General features: G+C 37.1%; 1 protein-coding gene and 1 pseudogene across 2 annotated transcripts in view; one reads left to right on the top strand and one right to left on the bottom strand.

Annotated features, from left to right (window-relative positions):
- Positions 1-1,967: 1,967 nt before the first annotated feature.
- LOC145482670 (kazrin-like) overlaps positions 1,968-25,632 on the bottom strand; it is a 24,288-nt gene continuing 623 nt past the window's right edge. Inside the window, exons 2-10 of one of the 2 annotated variants that reach the window (XM_081461300.1) lie at positions 22,889-24,149; positions 17,617-17,859; positions 15,915-16,221; positions 15,116-15,296; positions 14,539-14,592; positions 10,250-10,351; positions 9,226-9,392; positions 8,598-8,724; positions 1,968-4,204 (exon numbers count right to left, since the gene is read on the bottom strand). In XM_081461300.1, coding sequence (XP_081317426.1) covers positions 4,052-4,204; positions 8,598-8,724; positions 9,226-9,392; positions 10,250-10,351; positions 14,539-14,592; positions 15,116-15,296; positions 15,915-16,221; positions 17,617-17,859; positions 22,889-23,999 — 2,445 coding nt within the window. In that variant the 5' untranslated portion in view covers positions 24,000-24,149 and the 3' untranslated portion in view covers positions 1,968-4,051. Of the gene's footprint in view, positions 4,205-8,597; positions 8,725-9,225; positions 9,393-10,249; positions 10,352-14,538; positions 14,593-15,115; positions 15,297-15,914; positions 16,222-17,616; positions 17,860-22,888; positions 25,365-25,632 lie in introns of those variants that run through there. The other variant, XM_081461301.1, reaches the window with a different exon arrangement.
- On the top strand, positions 10,366-12,803 carry LOC145482720 (uncharacterized; annotated as a pseudogene).

Below are 25,632 nucleotides of genomic sequence, written 5' to 3'. Positions count from 1 at the left end.
AAAGCGACCAACTGAGCTAAGCTTATAAACCTGAGCTGAATTTGCCAAGAACATCATCAGCACTGTTTTAAGTAAGCTAATCATTTCTCGACTGCAATAGGAACAAACCCCGCTAATATATCTATTCTTAAATACTAATTGTAATGCAAATATAACAGAAATTTCTTGCAGAAAAATTAATTCACTGACCTAAGTTTCCCCACGAACTCCGTGCAAACCCCAACCAGAGCGATCATCACTTCACAAATTTACTTTTCTTCCTTCGGTATCTGAACTTCTCGTCAGTAAACTAATCCGTGCTCTAATTGGTCAGAAGATACTACAGCTATGCTGATTGGCTAGTTTTTTATTCTTGCGGCGGGAACGCAACGTAATAATTAGTCATCGGCTCTGGTTAATTTTTTTGCCATTTGTTTTGACACGCATGAAAGCTTTTTACATGTACTCAACAAATACCGATAGCGAGTCTGTTCGTAATAAGCGACTATACTTCGATTCTCCGTTTCTCTGAATTCTCGACAAGCCACTAGCACTGTTAAGGAACTGACATTTGAAAATAAATAGCGAATTTTACCAAGTGGGGTATACAAATTACCATCCACGCTTTGTTCAATTTTTTTTGAGGAAAATATGCAAAATATTAAAAGTATATTTTAAACCAAGAAAAGTCTGGAATAGGCGTTCTCTCCTGTAGGTGGCAAGTAAATAAATTTCCCAGCCATGCCGGAAAGAAAACCTGTGTGTGGAATGTAACAGATTTTGTTAATGACCTGTGCAATGGTTTGTCTATATTCACCACCATGGTCAAATCGGTTAAACAAGAATAGAATTTTCTTTCCGTTTAAAATTTCTCCGCTTCAAGTATAAATTATTCCGGTAATTCCAGTTCTTGATCCTCAACTAACATTAGGCTATTTTGTCAAAAAAGGTCAAGAGTTTAAATTTATTGTTCTGTTACGCAGGATTCCCTCAAGAAGTTTCCGTTTTAAAATATTCTTATCCCCCAAGACGCTTATTTCAATCATTCCCCAGGTTCAAAGCGCAATATAGTCGGCCATTTTGGATTTGTTTTTGAGGAAAACCACATGTTTATCCTGACGCCATCGTCATCAAAAAGCCTGTTTTCAAAATGTTCTTCGTTCACGCGAAAAAGAAAAGCCGGCGTTTTCAAATTCATCGGTTTTAAAGAGCGTTTTCGAAAAGCTCTGCTCTTGTGACAGATTAGGGCGGACGGCTGGCCTAACAGTAGAAATAAAGTTTTCCGGCGTAGTCGGGACGGGGTCTCAGAGATGATCTTATGAGAGCGCCCAAACTGAATATGGAAAGTCATGGGCCCAGCTCAGAATTTTTTGCTCTCACTGAAACTCGCCACATTTTGTCCAAACAAAATGATATTGGCAAACGCGTGGATAATTTGAGTGTCGTAAAACCAAAACCAAAGTAATCACCCTAGCCAATCACAGAGGACACAGAAAATCCAGTGGACCAATCATTGCACGTAGCTGACGAAAAGCGCGGGAAAACGAGTGCGAGCGAGTCAGTATTGCTTCTGACTGGATGAAAAAGTGGCGCGAGGTTTTTAAGCCAATCGTGTAGCATAGTTGATGCGAAACCAATTACTTTTCGACACTCAAATGAAAAACGTTCTATCGAGTCAAAGAAAGTTATTCCAAATCGTGAACACTAATCGAATAAAAAAAAAATGCTTCGCTCTGCCTCCACGTGTTTCAATCAGCATAAAATGGGTGGTAACAATTATCTGAACTTTTGGCTAAGACACCGTGTCACTACTGTATCTTTGTATGATTTAAACCTTTAAAGCTAGTCAGCATGTCATCCAAAAGGGGAGCTACAGGTGTAAAAATGATCAGAAAAAAGCACATCCCCAAGCGGGTAATCATCAGCGAGGAAGTTTAAAACGCATAGAAGTACACGAAAACTAACGAAAAACACAGCTACTCAAGACAAAAGTGTTAAATTCATAATATTTATTTCACTTGTCATCGTAAAGGTATGGTTTACAGCGAATGGTAGCTAAACAGGATAAAGACTGGTGTAAACATGTCCAGCTATCAACATCACAATTCTCCTCGTACAAACCTTATAGTTCAAGAGCTTCAAGACAGGAGAAGTTGGGAATATATTCAAATCATTTCCATCACTTTCCCTTTTCTTGTTATCTGAAATTTTAAAATAATTATGTCGAGGAGAAACTGCATGCCCATCGCACTCTCAAAGATCAAAACTACAAAAAAAAAAACATTCATACTAAATTTCATTTTGCATTGAACAGGATGAAATGGAAGAAGCGCAGCTTTCATTTGAATGCACTATCGATTCAATAAGAGTTAAAAAGTACATAAATTTTATCACGATTTGACTTCCAGAGTGACTGCTTGTTCGAGATAAGACAAAAAAATTCATTTTGCTTTTCTAGATCATCTTGTTTATAATAATAAAAATAGTATGACGGTTGGCAATGCAAATATATTAAGATTTTCTGATTTCTGACGATAACAACAGCCTTCGCAAAGGAAATAATTAAAATCGTGAAATCTCTTGAAAGACTCTACTACTAGGTAGCCTAAATTGTTACACACACTTCTCTATTAAGACAACTAAATAAATTAGAATTCTTTCAAATAATCTAAATTAAATATCGCTCTTCAGAAGTATTAAATTAAAATTGTTCATCATTTCTATATATTACAATCTAAAATGTAAAAGTGTAAAACGTTGTGTCGTAAAAGAACATCTAGGATCATTGAGTGATCCGAATTTCCATTTTCTTGCGTATAATCTATTTCTAATGTTTAAAATTCCTTTTCTATTTGGTTGAGATGGGGTTCTCTCGTTTTTGCGCGATATGTTAGTGGTAATAATGTTGACGGCAGCCGAGTAATTATGTTTATATTTTGGACGGGAAGTTATGTCCGTTTCTCAATATTTGCACGTGGCTTTTGTACATCTTAAAATTGGTCCCGACAAAATTTTAGAGACCGTTTGCGCACGCTAAAATAAATGGCATTACCGTAAATGCTTCTTATAAGATGGTCTGATACATTGCTGTGTTCTTAGCACTAAACACAAACACAGTGTTGTTTCGCACCAAACCATGTTACAGCAGATTCATTACCACTTGTAATTACTAATACAGACACCTTTAAAACAAGCGTCAAACCGACTTGTATAACTAGATTGTTTCACCGTACAACTACATGACTAATACCTACGATATTTCTAGCCGTTTCGTGGTTACTAATTTTGCACAATAAAAAGATCTGCAAAAATAAGTGGTGTAGTTCTAACAGAATTCAATTTGTCTGGTGTGATTACCATTCCATGTAAACATGGGTAGAGTAACCATAGTCAAATTAAACGTCACACTGACGTCATATTTACGTCATATGTCATATAGCCGGTCTCATAACAACCTCTCACAAATTTGTTACGTCATAATGTAAGCGAAGCGCAACGTTTTCCTTCCTCTTGTAAAGTCGGAATACAAAAATACGTCAAGTATAAAATAACCCTTGAAACGATAACGCTTTGCGTCAACACTGATAATTAGTTCAGTTTTAATGCAGGGAGTGCACAATTAACCAAATGTGACTGAAGAAACAAAAGGCTTTGCTTGAGTAATCAAACGCCCGTACACATAACGAAGATTCCTGACAACCAGGAAATACTAATAAAATTTTTGATTGCCGAGTTAACGATTGAGCGAAAAGAAGTTGAAAGCACTCCTACTTTTATTCAACATGGACTGTGACAAACTCCCAATGACTCTCGACGTAATGGAAGGAAAAACACCGCATAGTAATTCTTTTGAAATGAGCTAAAAATTTTGGAGACAAGAATGACAATAAAAAAATAAAATTCTGATAGGCGCTCCAGGGACAGAGGCATTTACTACAACAATATACAACAAATGTATGAAATAAAATTATTGTCACCATAAAGCCTCAATTTCAAACTACACTTGTACTTGGTACTACGTGGAGCGTTTGTGGCGGTTTATTTTACATCGAACAGTTAATATTACTTCTCTTTATTGTAAAGATGATTTAGGTCTCAAGCGAGATCTTCTAAATGAACGTCTCATTTGCACGCCAGGGTAGACTGAGGTGGAGACATCAGTTCCATCGCTGCTGGTTCTTGTCGGTCTGTACTTTGTACCCTGAGATCGAAGCAGCAATGAATCCTGAAGAGAAATAACATTCAACAGCGTTAATAGCACGAAATGTTGCTTTCTTCTAAGTCCCGTTTTGGGAAAATGGATTTAAGGTGGCTCAAAACAGTTTCCAACGCTTAGATTTTGATTGGTCGTTATAACCACTCTTCATCACTTGATGCTACAATCACGGCATCAAATAACTGCCCAATCATTGGTGAACACGTTGTTATCATTTTCGTGACACAATAGGTTACCATAGCAACAGTATGACCTCCTAAAAGACCCTTAATTACAGCTTTTGGGGGCTTATAATTCAAAAACGGCACTGTGAAATTTTTTTATATTATCAACTTTTGATAAGCATGATAAGACGCAACTTTTGGCAAAGTTTACTAAAGTTCTGTAGGTAGGGTCCAGAGCCACCTTAAATTCTCGAAAATTTAAGGTGCCAAAAGTTGCACAACCAAACACGCAGGCTTTTTCCCTGGTTTGGGGAACACGACAAAGCACACGGATTGCGAGTAGATACTCATTTTGACGTGATTTGGTTTTCATCAAGCAAGTAATCGAGAGGATCGAAACAAGCTTGGTATTTTTTGCGTCCAATGCTTTGTTTTGAACCTCTTGTTTACTGGTGGAATTAAACACGAACATGAGCTGGAAACAGGAAGTCGATATTGGGTTGAATGTGAAGCCACTTCATTTGATGATCTGTTTCTTCAGTTTTGTGAACCGTATACTGTTTATACATACTTTAGACATGTGTATTGGCATGTTTAGGATACATTAGATTCTGGAGCGTGAAGGGTTCAATATTCCTTATTTAGTTCGCAGTATGACTCCTTATAGTGAAGCCAATACCGTGAGGGAAACAAAGCACAGCTGTTGGATTGTTGGAAATTGCATGGCGATACAAATCACATGATAAAATAGAGCAGTTTTCAACTGAGATTCATAAAGCCAAAACCAAAACTGAGAATCACTCTGGCCAATCAGAAACAACACAGACAATCCACTGAGCCAATCAAAACTCCATGACCAATGTAATAATGAAAATAATAAAATATCGTTAGCTAGGAGGCAACCTCACCCTCAGGTGGTCTTCTGGCTGGCCTGAGCAAACATTGTAAATATACAGTAGCTAAAAATTGTTAAATTTGAGAAAATTAAGAAAGGTACAGTCGAACCTCGATTATCCGGACCCGTTGCGACTAGACGAAATAGTCCGAATAATCGAGGGTCCGGATAATCGAAAATATGAATATTAATGAAGAACAAAACTGTTAAATAAAGCATCAATTAATCGTGAAACAACTCGTTTACAAATCGTTTGGAAACCAATATGGTCTACTGTATATCTTGAACCACTCAACTCTGAGCCAATCAGAACTCATTCGAGTGTTCTTCATTAGTTACGACGCGTGCGAGCGCTGCTTTTGCTCTTTAAAAGCAAGACAAACTCGCTTTTGACTGCACTTTTCAATGCTATAGTTTTGAAAAGAATATTGCTACGGATCTTGATCATGACTAGTACATATTCATGACAAAATTGGGACTAGAGAAAAAGTCCGGATAATCGAGAAATCCGTTCGATCGAGGTTCGACTGTACACAAATACGAGTGGCACAAGTTTTTTCTTAAACCAAAGCAAATTACTTTAGACGCTCAAATGAAAATCGCTCTAATACCCTATTCACACCAACTAAACTAGTTTAACTACATCAGGTTAAGGTTTTTCCAATTTTTCAATAACTCTTTGCATTCATTTTAAGAAGACAAATTTCAAACCACCTTGCTAACATATCTTAAGTTATGAGGTATGTACGGTATGAGCAACTAATTTTAAACCGTGTTTAGTTAAACTACTCTTAAACATGTTTAACATGTCGATGTGAATGGGATATATGATACTCTTGTTTTGGTTTACAAGTTCCCTTTGACTGTGATAACCCAAGTTAGCTTTACCTAGCTGTCCGTTTTACAGTAAACTTTTACATGAAATTGATATTAATAAAACCATCATCAAGATTTTAACTTTACATGGAAATAAATTTATTGCTGCGGGTATTTGCTCGTTAGACTACGTTATGAGCCAAGAGTTAAGTGTTGAAGGTCGACACGAATCAATAGGGAAAGACACGGAAAAAGTACAGTTATACCGATATAAAAAGGAGAGAATCAGGCAACAATACATGAAGGTAAGCTTTGAAGGAGCCAGGGATATTGACGATTGCGAGTTTTGACACAGTAAGTGCAATGTTCCCCTCCCTCTCTTCCCCCGTCTCCTTGCCACCTCCCCCCAGATCAGAACCCTATATTGAAATGAAAGGCTATATGCACGTCCTTTGATGAATTGGTAAGCCAAGTAAGGTAGGTAAGCAAGACATGGCTGAATATGTAAGCAGGCAGTCTAATAAGTGGATAGGCCGGTAGGTAATCTTACAATGTACATATTAGGGAAGGAGGGTTAGGGTTAAACTTGACAAGGAGTGGTAGAAGGGTAGAGTAGTAGAACAAGTAAGGCAAGCCAAGCAACATGCTGGTCAACACATGCAGAACCGAGCTAGGGAAGTTAAAAGGAACTAATAATAGACAACAACAGAAAAAGAAGATAAGTAAATTATTGAACTCTCCTCACAGACGGATGAATGCTCTAAATCTCTTGGTTCAGTATTCATATTATTATTCAATATATCGTAATGGCGTTTCAAAGAGAACTAGGTTTTTAACAATTCAACAAGCTGAGAAAGCAGTCGCTTGAGAAACAGATTGGAGTTGAAAAATTCTTCACTGATGATGTAACATAACAATGATCTTCTAGAGGCTGTAACTGACTGTCGCTCGGTTAAAAAATAATCAGACACCAACATATGTGATGCCGAAATTTTTAGGCATGTACTTTTGGTGTTTCTGCCTTGCATGTTGATATTTTTTCCCTGAGCTGAGGCGTCACATGACATTAAACAAAACTGACAACAAAGAGCTTTCAAAGTGGCAAAGCAAACCTGGTGGCAATTCAAATCAATTTAACAGATATAGAGCGGAAATTACTTCAATTACCTGTTAAAGCTTCGTCACACCGTTCAATCCTACAATAACATACAACTTGTTTTGCGACATTCGTGAACATCAATTGCATGAAAAATGAACAAAGCTATTAGTTTCATAGAAACTGTTCTACTCTGTTCTGCTATGTTAATCATCAACTTGAAGTTAACCACCGTATCCAATTATCAGCCATTTTTCAGAGAATTGCATGACACATTACCAGTTAACAGGTTAATCAAAGTTTTAATTTGTTTAAGGTTACAATCATATCTTGTAGCTGCTATTTCACTCTTGCCAGTTTTAATGCTAAGGAGTCTGAAGTTAAGTTTTCAAGAGAAAGCGTGAAATTCTTCTGTATTTTTATCACACATTAGAAGAATTTCAGTTTTGGTCAAGACATTTTCATGATCTGGTTACCAAGAATTTATATATTACTTAGAAAGCTGTTAGCAATTGGTGATTTAAAAACTGTTTGAAAAGAAATTCAAACCATAAGAGTTGAGAGCATTCACAAGGCCATGAGAGACTTCAACAGTATTTACATTGAACTGAAGTGAAATTACTCAGCAGCCGGCTTCAGAGATGAGTCTCCATAGTTGATTTAGCACAGAGCGTGACCTTCTAAAGAGAGAGGTTTACAACACGACAGCAATTTGTTCAGCAGAATATTTGGATTGAAGAACCTGCATTCTACATAACAAAAGCTAAAGAAATGGTTAGAAAACAGTGAAATTAGTTACCACTAAGAACTCTTTTAAGTCGATAGTTTTCTTTAGTTCACTATAGAAAAGAAGGAATTACAGGAATATGCAGCTCATTTTAAAATAAAAAATAAAACAAAATCACCGAAAATTACACATACAAGTACTTTAAATGTGTTAGTCTAAGTGGCAATTTTGATTATTCAAACTGATTTTTAGTTACGCTCAACTTTACCAAAGACAGACATCAAATATTTAATCCCAAAGAGGGTTTAAAATTTTCTAGGGAAGTTCTTTTGTGTCTAAAGTATTTCTTTTATGATAATTATACAATGAAATATATCTTGCATGAAATTAAAAGGTTGCCATTTACCATTTTATATCATGATTTTGTTATTAGCAACCTCTGATGGATTCTTACTTATCTGTCAACAGATTGCCACATTGTCCTTAATCATTGTTAGTTAGAGAATTTAGAGGTTTAGCAAGAAAGAAAACTCAGCCAATGACATTCTCCTAATCGTCTTACTAATATTCCAATATTAAAATAGTAATTGTTATTGATTGTCAGAAAAATAGTAGTTAGTAGGAAAAATGAAACAAAATTTGACGACTGTAATTTTCCCAAAAGTAACACAGACTTGTCCATTGATAATAATACAGTGACTTACCCTAAGACTGTGTCGTTTTATGTCTGACTGCATGCTGCTTCTGCTACCAGAGCTGAAACTCAGGGAACGCTGTCTCTTCTGTTTCTGTTTGCCTTTGATTTCAGTCTCCCCAGAATCTACTGCATCTCTGCAAATTATTGACAAACACAGCATAGCAAATTGTGAGTCGTTTATTTGCATACATGTATGCATGTATTGTTAACTGAAGAAGAATGTTCCACTTTAGTTAGCAATCCTTTGATATTCTCATTAAGATGTATTCCTTAGTGAACACCAAACATCTATACTGATTGCATAATTTTATCCCTCATTTATTCATTTATGAAAGTACAAAGGAAACAAAGAAATTTTGAGATCTCAAAGAAAAGGTGTTTGTAACTAACATGTGGGAATGATGGTGCAAAGCTAGAAGACTGTAATAAAAATTATATATTGAAGAACCACAACACATTGGATCAGGTGGGTCAACCTACATGTACTGACAGAGTTAGATGATTAAGAAACTACAAATTTCAATCAGAAGTGTAAGGATCAGAATGTTGAGATCCTAAGGGTACTTTGAACTCCATTCTATCTTTATTGACGGTACAACCCAGAAGCTCTTATGTCAAGCTCTGGTATCACGTACCTTGCTGGTATCAACACAGACAAAAGCTCAGCTGTCAAATGTCTTCTGATGATGTTCTTGGAGGAATGGATACCAAGAACTTGAGCAAGTTCACTGGCACCAAATGAAGGATCAAGGACTAACAAAGCACCATGAACACCGCTGTCTCTCAAGTTGTCAGCGTATTCCTATGCATACAAAACTGACATCAACAACTATTTCTACACTTATTAAAATTTCCTTTCAATTTCTTTAAAAAAATTGTCATTAAAATGTACCCATTGAATTGAAATCACAGATTGAGGGGAGGGAAGTGGAAGGTTCTCCGGGGTTTACAGGTCTATTTCCATCAAGGCTAATTTTGGCATCTCCAGTTCTGAGCAAATACATGTACATGTATTTCAAGGTTTCCTTGAACTTTGATAGATGTCTATGTAACAGAATTGCCCAGGAATGTGCAGGCCTACCTGCTCAACAACAAAATCTGGCCACTTCAATATCATATTGCTGAACATTTCTCGTATTAAATTACATAATGACTAGAGCCAATGAAATCATTGTTACTGCATTGGCTGATGTGACATGTAATATATCAAATACGAATGTCTGTCTTTGACCACATTCCCAAACACTGAGAACAGAATCTAACGTGTAGCAGACTACTACTACTAATTCCTAGCTCTCGTCTGGGAGAATAGGGCCATAAGCAGACTATTTAAGATAAAACGACTATTTAAGAGGTGTTCAATATGTGGTCAAACACTGTCTTGAGTGTTTGATATATTGTCTTAATCAAAACTAAAACTAAGGAGAAAAACGCAATAAAATCATAAAAATCTGTGCTAATTGAGGTCAAATATCCAAACACTGTTGCAGTCATGATTTCTTTTGTTTAACCTTGATGCATTATTCACAAGTCTGAGAAATGGCAGGGAACAATTTTGTTAAAAGTACATCAGTAGATCTGTGGCAAATAATGCAATGTGTTCAAAGGTGAACTGCTGTAGATATACTATACACAGTGTGTGTACTGAAGCTAACTTACACCCAGGTCCACTGAACGACACCACTTTGCAACTCTCTCATTAGTCCAGACAATAGGATCCAAGTCATTATCTTCACTTTGCCTTCGACGATCCACTAACAACTACATAAGGAGAAGAGAATTATTATATATTAAGTTTGACAATCGTCCAGTTTTGAGTTAACTAAGCTACTTAATAAAAACTAAAGATGTATATGCACAGGGTTAGTCTTGATGTTCACAACCACCAGTGATAGCATGAAGTATTGACAACTCTGTGAATTGCTTCATCATTACTTTTCTGTGGGTATTTTGTGAATGATTTTCGTCAGATCCTTAACTAACACTGTACAGATGAGGCTTTACTCAGTGGTCTTGGTTAACTTGAAACTGGACTTTTATATAGCCAGGCTACAAATACAATGTACACGTGCATGTACATGTAAACAGCTGGTAAAAGTGCAGTTTTCCATAACAGCCATCATAAAAAAAAACAAACAAACACTTGCCTTTATGTTAATAAAATGCAACTGGCTATGGTTTTTAAACTACCATTTATACAATTAGTGAGGTGGCTTAGGATGATTTCAAGGCATGAAGTCTTCAATATGGAAGAAAGCGTGAAGTTTGGCAAAAAGAATCTTGTTGGTGTAAGAAACAAATTTAGCCTGGGTATCACCTATGCCAATGATCCGGGGGGAGAAGGCAGAGATTTCAATTCTTGCCAATATCATTGGCATGAAAACAAGGCTGTTGAATAAAACCATGGTTTTCAACAGGTTTGATCACCAAATTAAACCAAAATATATCAACAGCTTATGAATTAGACCAAATGCCTGGGTGTCAAGTGTGTCAATGATCCGGGGGGAGAAAGCAGGGGATTTCAATTCTCAACAATCTTCATTGGCATGAAAACCCTTGTTTTTAACAATTTTGATCACCAAAATACATCAACAACTTATAAATTGAATGTGTGGTTCATTTTAATAGACTTAAGGTGTTAACGTCTCAAGAGAATCGTATATTTGTTTGCTTTTTCATCCATGTTGAATGATCTGACTTCAGAATATCCAGTTGAATTTGAAATCGTTTTTGTTACCATTTTTTTAATTTCAGAATAAAAACCAGCGGCAAAAAACGACGTTTCGATCTCTCTGAGATCATTTTCAAGTTGAAGAAAAAACGAATGAAATATACATATATAAGTACAAATTAGGGCGTGAGAATGTCAAACAATAAAATATGTAAATGCAAACACTAAAATGTAGTGTTAAAATAATAAAATACTATAAAGAAAACCTCTACAAATAACTTTGCATGGATTGAATCTGACTGTTTGTTCAAGGTTGGCTTAAGCTCCTTTATAAAGAGCATTTTGCAGATCAGGCAGTCAAATTTACTTTGGCACTTTCTCAAGATCTTAAAATCATGATATATGTCACTTGGGACTGTTCCATGCTGCTCTTTGATGTGATTCCCAATTGAAGACAATCCTTTGTGTTCCTCAACACGTTGATAGAGGTGTTGGCACGTGTACCCGACATAGTTTGCATCACACAAACCACATATCATCATCCACATAGCATTTGTAGAACTCGGGTAACTTGCGGTGCAGTATCGAAGATCGACTTCAGGACCAAGGCAAGTTACCTGAGTTCTACAAATGCTATGTGGATGACACATTGAGCATAATGCCTGACACCGAAACAGCTGAAGCATTCCTTTCCTCTTAAATGAGAGCCATCCATCTGTCAGCTTCACCATGGAACTTGGCAAACACGGTAAACTTCCTTTCCTGGGAACAGACATCAGGAAATGCAATGGTCGCCCGGAGACAAGGGTGTACAGAAAACCAACTGACACCAGATTATTACTACATAACAAGAGCCACGTCCATGTTAGATACAAGAAGTCATTGCTAAAAACAATGCTGGATCGTGCCCTTAAACTATCATCTACCTGGCAACTGTTCCCCCTGGAATGTGATCGTCTCACACAGATGTTCTCGTGACTTCAGTACCCAACGCAATTGATACAATCAACCATCAGTAATTTTGTCACCAAGAAAGTTTCTGGCGATCCAATTTCCACTCGAGCACGTAACGTGAATGAAACGCCTGTCAGATTGGTGTTACTATTCAAGGATCAGAGATCGGCCAATTCCGTGCGAAGACAACTTGGGGAACAAGGCCGAAAACTTGGAATTGATATTCATCCTGTGTATACAAGCCGCAAGATCGGACACGAGATCAAACCAAAAGAAAAGAAGCTGCCTATCATTAACCAGCAATGCGTTGTTTACTACTACAAGCGTGGTTTGTGTGATGCAAACTATGTCGGGTACACGTGCCAACACCTCTATCAACGCGTTGAGGAACACAAAGGATCGTCTTCAATTGGGAATCACATCAAAGAGCAGCATGGAACGGTCCCAAGTGACATATATCGTGATTTTAAGATCTTGAGAAAGTGCCAAAGTAAATTTAGTAAGTAAGTAAGTAAGTAAGTAAAGACTTTATTTAAAGAGGGTAGCACTAAAATAGTATAAAAATACTAACAAACCAGTGGCCCTCTAAAAATCATGTACAATACAGATGACTGCCTGATCTACGAAATGCTCTTTATAAAGGAGCTTAAGCCATCCTTGAACAAACAGTCAGATTCACTCCATGCAAAGTTATTTGAATAGGTTTTCTTTATAGTATTTTATTATTTTAACACTTACATTTTAGCATTTGCATTTACATATTTTATTGTTTGACATTCTCACGCCCTAATTTGTACTCATATATGTATATTTCATTCGTTTTTTCTTCAACTTGAAAATGATCTCAGAGAGATCGAAACGTCGTTTTTCACTGCTAGTTTTTATTCTGAAATGTTTTATAAAAAAACTACTTATAAGCATTTTTTTAATATTGTGGTTTTTTTTAGAAAAATATACAATCGGGTATGAACTTCATGGTAGGACACATATACATTGTAGTCACCTTCCCCTTCACCCCTTAAATGCTAACCACATGCAAACAGCAGTAAATAAATGCTAACAGCAAGCAAACAGCAGTAAATAAATGCTAACCACAAGCAAACAGCAGTAAATAAATGCTAACCGCAAGCAAACACAGTATATAAATGCTAACTGCAAGCAAATGGCAGTAAATAAAAGCAAACTACAAGGAGACTATATGGGTGGTCTATCAAGAATTATATGCCTACAATCACTGCCAGGTATGCAAATGATACAAACCGTACTGACAGAAAAATTTGCAAAAGGTGCCAAATAAGGGAACCCTGTAGAGGATCAGTTTTGGTTTGATGTTGAAAGTGTGATTTATAAACAAGTTTTGCTGATGTATATCATTATTCAGTAACTGTTTTAGCCCTCCAGAAACTCCAAGAGAGTATTTTCTCCACAGTCCTGGTGTATATATAGAGCTTTTTGAATGAAAGGAAGTCCTCTACAGGTGAAAGGAGCCCACTTTTCATTTTTAGAACATAATTCTCAGGTTGGAAGTCTTCATGCCCTTAGATCCCGCTTTGTGAATGAAATTTCCATTCTATGTTAAAACACTTGAAGTCCTTGTTCCATGGCTTTACTCATTAGACCATACTATTTGTGCATGATGGCTTCCACTGTGCAAACCAGGGGCATGAACAGTCAAAGACAACAAGCAGAATTACTGGATTGTTATGAAGGCTGAGAAGGCATTTTCCAGTATAGCCATTGAGTAAGCCCACATGCAAAATAATACCATCTTCAAAGGTTGTTGTGGTGAACTGGGCTTAATCGCAAGCCCAATTGCATTTCAAAGATGGATGGTCTTCCTTTCCTCAAGCAATCACACAGACTACCGGTCACTTTGTATAGTTTCAGAAAAAGACTTACTAACTGGCCTTGAAGTTACAATACCATCTTCCCGAGTTTTTCGAGTATCTGGACTCACATTTTCACCACAAAAATTTAAGTTTACTGTTCGTATTCTCCCATAAGATGACAGTTTTAACCCACTTCATGAAATGCAAATTAGTGTCACTAATCTTGTAAACGGGTTCTGGGAAACCTCATTCTTCTGAACGAGTTCCAAGAATGCTTACCAATGGAATGCTAACAGAATGGGAACAGAACAGCACAAAACGGATAGAGAACCGACATGGAACGGATATGGAACGGATACGGAACGGATACAGAACAGGAATGGGAACGCGTGTGGAACAGAAACAGAACACGTTCAAACGTTCCCTGTTAGGTTTCTTCTGATCAACACTGTACAAGTGTTGGTATGTAACTGAACAGTGTACAGATGGCTTACCTCCTTGTTGAACTCCATCATGCGTAGCAACCTTATGCCATGAAGAATAGTTATCTGATAAAAGAAAGAAATGAAATAACATATTGAAGTGTGTTTTTCCACATTCAATGCAAGGTAGATAGATGACTGATTAATTTGTTGCATGATTATAAATGTTGAATCAGTACAAAATAATTATACTACAAAGTATATTCTTTATTGGAAAGGCATCCATTAAGAAGGGACATTTTCCTAGTTCACGACTGTACAATATCTGAGTATACATAAATGTACAAACTTAAGCTAAATCTAACCATATAGTACATTCAGGTTACTTCCAGCCTTCAAGGCCAACAATATTGTTTTTAATTAAAGTCAGTCATTTTACCCAAAGTTTACAAAAGAAAAAGAAAAATCTCCCCAAAAGAGGCCAAGTTAGTCAGAAAAAAATGTTCCTTTTTTTCAAATAAACATTGATAAACCGAGAGGGTGTTAATCCAATTACATTACATCAGCAAAATTATACATAGACCCCATCACAGTTAAATGAACATTATAACTTTCATGCAGGGCTCATGTTATCATTCATAGTTCTTACCTGATGGAATTTCTTGCTGACATTAAGGTATTTTTCCATGTCTTTCCTTGTAAGAACATTTAATAACCTTCCATCAATCATCTGAGCTTCAAATGCAGAGCAATACTGGCTAAGACCCAGCTCTCTTATCCACCCACGGGACACCCAAATGTGATCCACAGAGGAAATTGCAGGGTACTTACTGCAAACGTACAGTTATAGGCAATCAATACTTACAAAATTAAGAAGTTCTGTAAAATAGTTTCTTATTAGTATAGAATCATGTCAATTTGAACGCATTAAAGATTTTACACCATGTGTGATACTTGAAAATTCTCTTAAAATTGCATGGCATTTTTGAACAAGTTTTCAAATAACACAATTCATGAAAATCCTTATAGCTTGAGCTTTGATGCGATTATTCTTTTTCACTGAGAAAATTAACACCCAGGTGCAAATAAAAACTGAATGATAAGTTGGCCTGCTCTCAGCCAATAACAATGTCAAAGTAATTTTACCGGTCATAATTATTAAATGATTAATATATAAAAATGAATTTATTATGATAAAACTTTGGTGTAGACCTTTTCCAATATTATATAAATGTAAATTGCTTGAAGTTGATGTAACAATCAAGAAAGTCACAAAAATAAGTTTATAACTAGAAAAATGTTGAAAATGTTTTTGTACATCACCTTTAGTTAAAAATTGCAACATTAAGTTGTTGGGAAGTTTCATGTAATATACATACATGCACATTACTTTGTATGACAAATAGAGAGTAACGTACATTCATGGACACATAAAGAGCACAACTTACACAACTGATGGGTCCCTGTAGTCCTCAATGGCCAGCCTCAATTTGCGTCGGTGCATTGTGTTTCCCAAACCAAGTCCAGCTTCTAACTCACTATCATTAAGCTCCAACAAAAGTTTCCCACTTTTAATGTTCTCATAGCACATTTGTGAGTACATAGGCATCTGGCATTCAACCTCCAGCCAAGCTAAAACCATGTTGGCTTTCCAGCACACCATGGGAATGTCCTTGTGTAATTCCCACACACGCTTTTTCTCGGCAAAACTTGCGCTGGTGGGAAGCTTATTCACATTGTCAATGTCTGGGAATTCTGTTAATAACAAATATTATTTGCATGTCTAAATCTTGATTACCAAATTTCTTAAAAAAAACAAAAACAAAACAACTCGCGATTCAAAGTGGCTGGATCATTTAACTGGGATCAAAGTTTTTTCATGAGTAAACTTCTTCAACATGCTTATGACATGCAAATCTAGGTCCATAACATGAAAAAGGCCAATGCATGTGGCATTAAAAGACTGCTAAATTAGGCTTACTTTAAGGAACAGCAAAATTGTACAAGTGTTTGTACATGAATCTAGTAAGGTTCACGTCAAACAAATTTCTTCTCAAGTCCATCTATCAGCTGCGATCAAATGATGGATTACTACCTGACTTCCCTCATGGGAAGAATATGTTGCCATCTTTTGGAGACAGATCTTTTTCTGTTGCTGCTCCCACATTGTGGAATGCCATACCCATCTTGTTAAGGAAATCAAACACAGTTCAACAGTTTAAATCCTTACTCAAAGCATAGCTTTTTAACCTATTGACTCCTGGAGCTTTTCGCCAAAAACACATTTTTTGGACATTTTGGAGATTTTCAGGCTGGATATGGGCCAAATTAGCTCCAATCTACTCAGAAAGGCATTTGCAACATGACAGCATGCCTTCTTTCCACTAGCATTGCGTTTTACAACACTTTTGCTCAGGCATGTGCAGAAATTAAAATTTTGAGATGGACAAGAAAGTGAGCTACGTCTTTAGGCTTTTCGATTTTTTTATTTTTTATTTTTTTCGCCTTTCCTTTTTCTCCTTTTGTTTTCTTTATGCTGCAGTGATTGATCTTCTACTGGGCTTGCTTCCACTTTAAAACATTCTGAGAAAGCATCATCGAGACAGGCAATTTTTGCCATGGAGTAGCCATGTGTAGGGGCAGGAAATTTTGCTCTGAGTTTTTTACTCAACTTTTTGAGCATTTTGGTGCATATCTCAGGCTCCACTGGGCTGATCACTCTGATCTGGGTATCCTTGGAAAGATCTTTTCCTCCTGCAGAAGTTGAGCATAGATGATGCCAATTTTGGTCAAGGGTGATGACGTCAGAAGGGGAAGAAAGGCCGAGGCTCATCACGGCTGGTTACAGCCGGCACAGGAGTCAATGGCTTTAACTAGCTTTTAAAAATTTGATATAATTTTCGGAATTTATGACGTGATACGCCTTTGATCATTGCATGTTAAAAGGCGCAATATAAGTTGTTAATTATTATTATTACTAGATGTAATACCCTAGAAATAATTTCTTGGGCATTACGGCATCCCAATTTCATGTATAAAATTATTTGTATTTGGGAAGTTGTTGAGAATATGGTCCTAAAGCAGGCACTAGTTCAAACAACTGACAAGAATGGCTGAATCAATCTGTAACATAAAGAAATGGTCACTTGCCTCTAACTACCAGCTTAAACACAGGCTTTCGCTGTTTTCCCCGCGAAAAAAACCTTGACAATGAGCTGGAGCGTGTCTTCATTTTCTTCTTTTCAAATATGGACTGTTCACAGTTGTCTTGAACACCAAAATCAAAAACTTCTGAGTCTCGTGGTGTTAGTCCTTGGCTTACGTCAGACTGTGAGCCTGAGGATGCTGATTCTACAGGTGAAGTTAATGAAGACACAGGAAGAGTGCAGTTATCTAAAATAAAACCACTGAAATTAAACAACTCAAATAACAAACAAATAAATTTGCAATTATGGTGACCTGCACTGGAAAAGAACAAAACATAAGTCTTAAACTTTTATATTAATAATAAGCTTCGATAGCCAGAGATTGTGTAAGCAATCTATATGGTTTTAGTGGTGGTGGAGATTATGCAAATGATGTCCTTCCATCACCTGTAAACTTTTTGGAGTAACTCCACTGACCAGTAGACAAAGCAGCTGAAATCACTGTATTAGTCAATATTGCAGGCACATGTATCGTTTTACATTTCTAGGCCAAGGTCTATGTGACTGCGATTGTTGCACTAAAAATGGAAATTTGTTTTGTTTGCTTTGTGGGTATAGTTCATTTAACATTTCTATTACAATTCTAATCTTAAATTAACAGTGAACTATAAATAAGACCAAATATTGGCTTTGGCAATACACATTGGAAATGTTTTTGATGACAGAGGTGAAGTTCCTGGAAGCTGTTGTTGTAAATTTCCACAGCGAAGTTTAGCAAAGATTTGACAAGAGGCAATCCGCAGATACATATTGATGGTATGACTACTGGAGGGTTGAGCTCCTGAAATCGTATATCGGAAATCAAAGCAAACAATTTCCTTGAGGCCACCATAGTATTTGTCAAAAAAGTCTCTAATAAAGAACACCGCAGTCTTGCGAGCCTCTAAAAAGCTCATGATTATACCAGATTATAAGTTTCAACTACGGGCGTGGAATCCATTGGGAGAAAATCCTGCTCTTGAGGACAAACTCTCCAGGTTACACAAATAACACTGAAGAAACATAAGTCACATTGAAAAATAGCAGGAGCAGAGAGAACTAACTAGGACTTCACAAACTGAAATCCAATCCGAGCATTAAAATTTTGCCCAGAGACAAAAATTTTTGGGCTTGTTCAAGGTGATACACTTTGACCCTTAAAAGGGCTGATGAGCTATCATATCACAAAGTTACACAACAGCTCTCGCGAAAAGCTTTACATGTCTATTTATAGTAGATTTAATCATTGCAACATGATCGCATGTGTACAGTTTGATTTTGAGGTCATTTGAATCGACAAAAAATTGATTCACACTACAATTGTATGGCGAATTTAACTGGAAAAAAGGTCAAATAGGACTCCTCTGTTCCCTGTGTACTAGCCACACTAAAAGTCAGCATCCGAGAAATTTGCAGTTTAAGAGACTATAAGTCACATATTTGTTAGCTAATTCGTATATTTGCTAGCCAATTTGAGATAAGGCTCAAGTAGTTTGTATCTTTCCCCCTTGTAGCAAGGTTTCTTACATGTTTAATATCATGGTTAGCACCCGCATTCCAATCTAGTGGACCCGAGTTCGATTCTGGGATTCATCAGCTTTTTTTTCCGTTTGCTTTTTTAAGCCACTGGTCTTTTTCTTTACTTGTTCAACCATTTTTCTGGTGAAGACCATCCGCAAGTAGCCTCATGTTCTTATTTCAAGCTTGGAACCAATAAGAACACAGTTTTGTGGTGCTCTGCGAGCTTGCTTCTTCCCATAATCGACCCTAAATTGCATCTGATGGTTTACATGTTGTGGGTTTGTAATTCATAATAAAAAAAACTCAATTTCTCTGAAGATCTTTCACAGTTGTCCTGCGAGCAGAGTCGCCTCGATCTTATGCACAACCTATTTGCACCCGATCTAACAGTGCTGAGTCGTGTAAAGCAGACTAAGCTTTTGTCTTCAGGGGAGAAGAAAAATATGTTGGGCAAGGCGACGAGAAGTTTACAAGGTAGAGTGGCTCAATCAAGAACGAGTAAATCCATCAGAGCAATGCAGCTCATGTAGTGGTGGTTTTGCCAATTCTTGTACCTCATGTAGTATGCACGAAAAGTCATTCTTTGTTTTAAAAAAAAGACTGCTGTTATAACAAGTATAGCCAGAAGTCAATATGGTAACTTGTATAACTAGAATAACCCATAAGCCACACAGGTCAATCATCATCCACTGGGAAATCGATGGATTTGCTCATAGAGTGCTTTGATTTTCACTAGAGAGTTGAACCCCTGCTAATTCACGCCTAGTTATTTCGACCCCAGAGTTTGAAATAACACTCCTTGTTATTTTGAATTTTGTCCCTTTTGCCTTAGATTTTCACCCAATTTACAGTCAGCTACATGTATGTGTGTATTTTATACTCCCTGCTATTTTGAACTGACTTTAATTTCCCTTAAAGTGCCTATGAAGTGAAAAGTGTTTTGGCGTTTTTCTGTCGCTTCTTATGTCTACTTTTCGAAATTGCCAAAAGCGCATAATGTTAAAGAGAGAAAAATTTGACTTTTTGCAGGCCAAAGTTCGAATTTGACAACCGAAAGTGGGTTCATTTTGCGCGCAGCCAAAACGAATGTATTACAAGGTCGTGACGTAGGAAATTGTTTAGATGACTTCATCTCTACTTTCCGGCTATTGTATGTTGGAACTTTCACTAGAGGACATATATCCATCATTATCTGACATTTTACTTGCAAAAAAATGGCGAAATTTGAAGAAATCTCCTTTGGCAATTCACATAGCTACAGAGGCAAAGTAGGGTAAACAAATTGCTGGAACAATTTCTTACGTCATCGCTTGTAAACTCGTTACCAGTCTCCGCACCCACTGTTTTGCTATACTAAGCTCACTTTGGACGGCAAAAAGTCAGATTTTCCTCCTTGTAACATTATTCGCTTTACGCAGTTTCGAAAAGTAGACATAACAAGCGACATATAAACGCAAAAAAAAAATTCAATTCATAGGCACTTGAAACTAAAATCAACCCCTGTTTAGACCATGTCAGGCTTCAACATAAACCCAAACCTTTCAGCCTGAATAAGTAAATTTTTTTGGTCAAGGCTGTTTTTAGCCAGCTAAAGAAAAAGCCGACACTGTTAGTAATATCCACAAAATTGCATCCAGATCAAAATACACTCACATTGTATGGATCCCTTTCATAGTTTAAATATATGAAATACCTAATTTAAAGGACCTTAACTTATCTTCACCTACTAAGTCTTAAAAGCCAAAGCCTAGTGGGGTTGAGCAAATATCTAAAGTGGTAGGATTGATTTGTCGAAGAAAAACTGCAGGTTTATTTCACTGCAATATTATAACTAGAACCAAGTACTTTGAGCCTTATACCCTATTTTTGTATAAGGTAACAACTGAAATGGTGCAATGCATTGGAAAAATTTTTGCCGCCATGTTTAGTACCTTACAACCTAAACACAGAAAGGAATTCTGTTCCATTTTCCCACACTCTGTTGTTTACTACTTTGTTTTTCCAGCTAAAACATGTTTACATTTGAAGCTATAAACTGTAATCTGATTGAATGTTATTGCCCTACATACAGTTTCCATTCTGAGGAAAGACATAACAAATCATGAAAGTGAAGGGAAATTTGTTGATTCACCAAATGTGTAATGAGAAACATGGAAAAACACACTGTTTGGGAATTAGCTGTTTTGTACACACTGACATTTAGCCTACATGTACAAGTAGGCTCACATTTGGGGAGCACAAGTGCAAGTGGTGCATTTGTAAGATGCCAAATCAAGCGGCAATGCCATGCGGTGCACACTTTCTTGGCACCTGTTCACCAGACACCACCCCATTAGATTGCTTTGCTGACTGACTTGCTCATTCCCACTCGTCCATGACTCAAATGTGAGCCTGCTGACAGGCTAACCGACACTTGACTTTGTGAGAACAAAGTAATATACATGTATAATGCCACTGAAACTTTGGTAGTTATTTCAAAACAGACCAGAAACAGTAGTGAATAAGTTGAATTAAAAAGGAGATTATGTAAAAAAAAAAAAAGAGGCAAATAAACAAACACATTTTTGGTGTTGTTGTTATTGACAAAATGATCTCACAGTAATATTCTTCCACCTCTGCACTTAGGGTTGTTTTCTCTCCAGAAAAACTTGCAATCACAAATTTTATGGTCTGTTTCACATCTCAGCAAATTAACATAAAGATAATCTACATGTTCTTGCAAAAATAACTACTATTGTCCTCTTCCTTGAATATTTGTGCCCAAAACAAGACACAGTGATTTTCTTTTAGCTAATACTGTACCCTCAAAAACAAAGATGACTAAACAAGGTCATTGTTTAACTACAGCAAGCCCTTGAGGCAAACTAATTAAACTGTAACATCAGCTTTCTTTGTTTAGTGATTACAAAGACGTCTGGAAAACTATTTCTATGTTAATTAACAAATTTGATAGAATGTTCAGACAGCAAGGCTTTCAACGGTTCATTAACTAAAGTCAATTGTGTAAAGAGTAGTAAAATTTATTTGCTCATTTTGAAGTGCTGTCTACATTTGGATATATCGATTACATATGACTTGTCTGATAATCTAGGTCGCTGGGCGACCTGAGTGAAATTAGGATGACTAAGTTGAAAACTTTACCATTTTTCCCACACTGTTAGAAATAGAGGTGATCGCAAATTGAGAAAATTGCGAAAAGCCACTTAAACAAAGCCATTTGATGATTCAGGGAGTGGCATAGATTTTCCTGTTGAAATATCATGACAAACATCCGGTACTTTTTCAGATTTTGCGAAACATAAACAGATCGTACATCTAAATTCTTGATAAAAAAAAAAGAGACGTCTGCTAAGCCGTTCGGCTCAAAACTTCAGTTTATCGATATCAAAATATCATTCGTGCTAAGTGGTGTACTTGTCTTTGCTAGGCACTTGTGAAATCAATAGTCTGTCTTGAACACATTCAAATACACACAGTCTGCAAACGATCGTAACGCAATTGGGTTATCACGTTCACAATCGTACTGAGGCGATTGAGTGATGTAAATTGTAAAATCTAACACCGATTTCCTGAACTAGCGACTAATGCAAGCTTATCATTATCAAAGATTTAACAGTTTCCAAAGTTTTTCTTTCCTTTTCACACAAATACACCGAGTCAATAAACAATACATTGTACAAATTAAAATGAAATCACAATCACGCGAACGAACTCACCTCCATTTTTTAGCGGCGATCTCGGGGAATCTTTCAAATTTTGCTGTGAATTTGTCTTCTTGTTGTTCCTTACGTTCGATTTTTGGTTGCCTCCCGGGGTGTCTAAATTCAAGTTGTTCGATTTGAAAATCAGTTGTGAATTGTTTTCTCGAAGCGAAGATTGCAAAGCGGATAGATGCTGTTTCACTTCGAAAAAATCTGTTTCTAGTTCTTTTAACTGCATGTCTTTCAGCTCTAACTGCGATTTTAAACTGTCAGATTCTCTCAACAAATCGGTTCGCTCCCGCTCCCAAGTCAATTTTTCACTCTCGAGACGTTTAATTTGTTCTCCTCCCTCCACCATCCGTTGTTCATAATTCTGGATAAATTCCCTCAGCTCCGCTTCTTTTACCTCTAAAACTCCATAAACTTGCTTCATTTGACTAAGTAAACTCATTTTCTCTGTTTTTAAGCGTTTTCTTTCCACTTTCATGCAAGAAATAGTTTCTTTAGCTCGAGCAATTTCGTGTTCACAGGAATGCAGCCGCTGACGAAGCTGATCCAAATCTGTATTGCCGTGTCTCCACTCGTTTAGCTCTCTGGTTAAAAAATCATTTTCACAGCGTAATCTATCATTGTCTTCTTTCAAATCTTCTAATTTACACTTCGGGGTTCCTGGACCATCAGTTGTCGTTTCAGGGGTTTGAACAGGTTCCGTGGGTCTACTACTCGCAAGCTCCGATAACCTCTTGTCTTGGTCTCGCAACTCGGCTTTCAAATACTCCACCTCCCGATTTACGGCGCTCAGAGAGCTGTTGATTTTAGCAGCAATGAAAACTTTCTCCTCTCGCATTCGTTTACTCTCACTCTCTGCCTGTTCCATCAAACGTCGCATAACACTCAAACAAGTGATCAAATCGTCTTGTCTTTTCACGAGCGGCCGAGTTCCTGAACTGCTGCCACTGTCAGAGCTATCTCCTGAAAGTGTACTGCTAAAAGATAGCGAACGAACCCTTTCTTTCAGCTTGTCCACTTCAGCCATAGCTTCCATGGGTGTTAAAGAAAGCTTTCGTTCCTTGGCGGGGGAGGCGTCTCTTGTCTTCGTTTCCTGATCATTGTTTACGTCCGCCATGTTGATTTGTGTGACACCAACTGACCGGAGGTCACAAAGACGAAATTTTTAGTCGTTAGCCTCACTCTGACGAAACCAAACATATTCCACCCGCCCTGGTGTGGTGTGGAACAAGACTGGCGGCGGGATCTGTGCATACGTCTTGAATACCTACAGGAGCCATAATCGGGGACGGAGACCGTAAGCGCGCGCTATTTCTAGTATTGGGGCTGTCCCCGTGATATGGGACAATTTTTCTATTTTTAGAACAAATTGCGTCATCATGTGCGGTACACGCGCGTAAACGCTGCGAGGATTTTTGCGGATGTAGTGCGGGGAAATGGCGTCCAAAATGCCCGAAATAATTTGATACTTTTGGCCCACAACTCAATACGTTCATGTCTGTTGGAATTTTCACTTCAGTATTTTCGTCGTAAGCTGCTCCAGCTTGAGTGAAGTAAGATAGTGTCGAATTTAGTTATATCCCGCTTTATATCACTGACCAAGTTATGTTCCGCTGCTTCTTTTACAAGAGCTCCACATTACTCCACTCTACTGAAATTTCACACATGTTGAACATTAACAACTTTTCCATAACACAACAAAAAACCTGTTGGATATAGTTGGATATAGCAGCGTTTCTGGACTTCAAAGTGTCCCTCCTATTGCCACACGCTTGGGAGGATTTCGACAGCCGATCGCGACCGAAAAGTAAAAAAAATAATTGCAAGTTTGAGTTTCGCCTGAATTGTAAGTAACGCTTAATGTTTTATCAAGGCCCAATAAGTGACAATAAGTTTATGTCTGTAGACGCTGCTCAGTTTTGGTTGTGTAAAAATCCAACAAATTGTCTGTTGTCGATGAATAAGAGCGCCCGCCGATGTGTGTTTTGTACAGTCAGTAAAACATGACAAATTGAACTCCCGCACTTTCGTGTGGCAACTTACATCGAGCGAAGTTTTTAAATATGTTTAAGTTTGATAAATGTTTGAGAACGTATTAAAAGCCTAGCTGAAAATATGTGAATACAGCAGAAATAATCATAAGTAAAATCAGTAAATAAGTTACGATGACGATTTCTGTAATCAATTCGAACAACGATTTCGATTTTGTTGGTTTAGTTATCAAAACTCCTTGTCTATTTTATTTTCGCAGTGTAAAATTTCACTGTGTTAAAGAAACACACATGATGTTAGTAGCCTTTTGGCGTTGGTAAAAATTGTTGCAGCATCTCAGCACAAAAGACAACGAAAGAAATCTTTGTCAAGATTTGTTGACAATTGAAAACACCGACTCGGACTTGAAAGTGCACGCGCTGCACTATGCAAATGAGCTACTCAAAAACTTTTGCAAACTCGCCAAACAAACAGAAACAATAAGAAACGATCAAAAACAGGTTCTGCTTAAGATTAAGCATTGTTTGAGAAACTCTCAAATTAGCTCGATACCAGAGTAAAGAGTTTTCTTTCATAATTTTTCTTTACAGAACAAACGCAAACGCTTACGCGTTCAACTAGCGCGAGCAGATATTATTCATTCACAGCGCGAAATTGAAGTCTTGTTTTCAACCCTGAAAAACTCACCTTTTCCATCAGCTCAGAACATAAACCTACATGTAAGAGCCCTGGATCTTATTCATTGCCTTATTCCCTGC

This window comes from Orbicella franksi, chromosome 3 (assembly GCF_964199315.1).
Source record: "Orbicella franksi chromosome 3, jaOrbFran1.1, whole genome shotgun sequence".
Classification (NCBI taxonomy): domain Eukaryota; kingdom Metazoa; phylum Cnidaria; class Anthozoa; order Scleractinia; family Merulinidae; genus Orbicella; species Orbicella franksi.
This window is presented reverse-complemented; position numbering and strand designations above follow the sequence as displayed.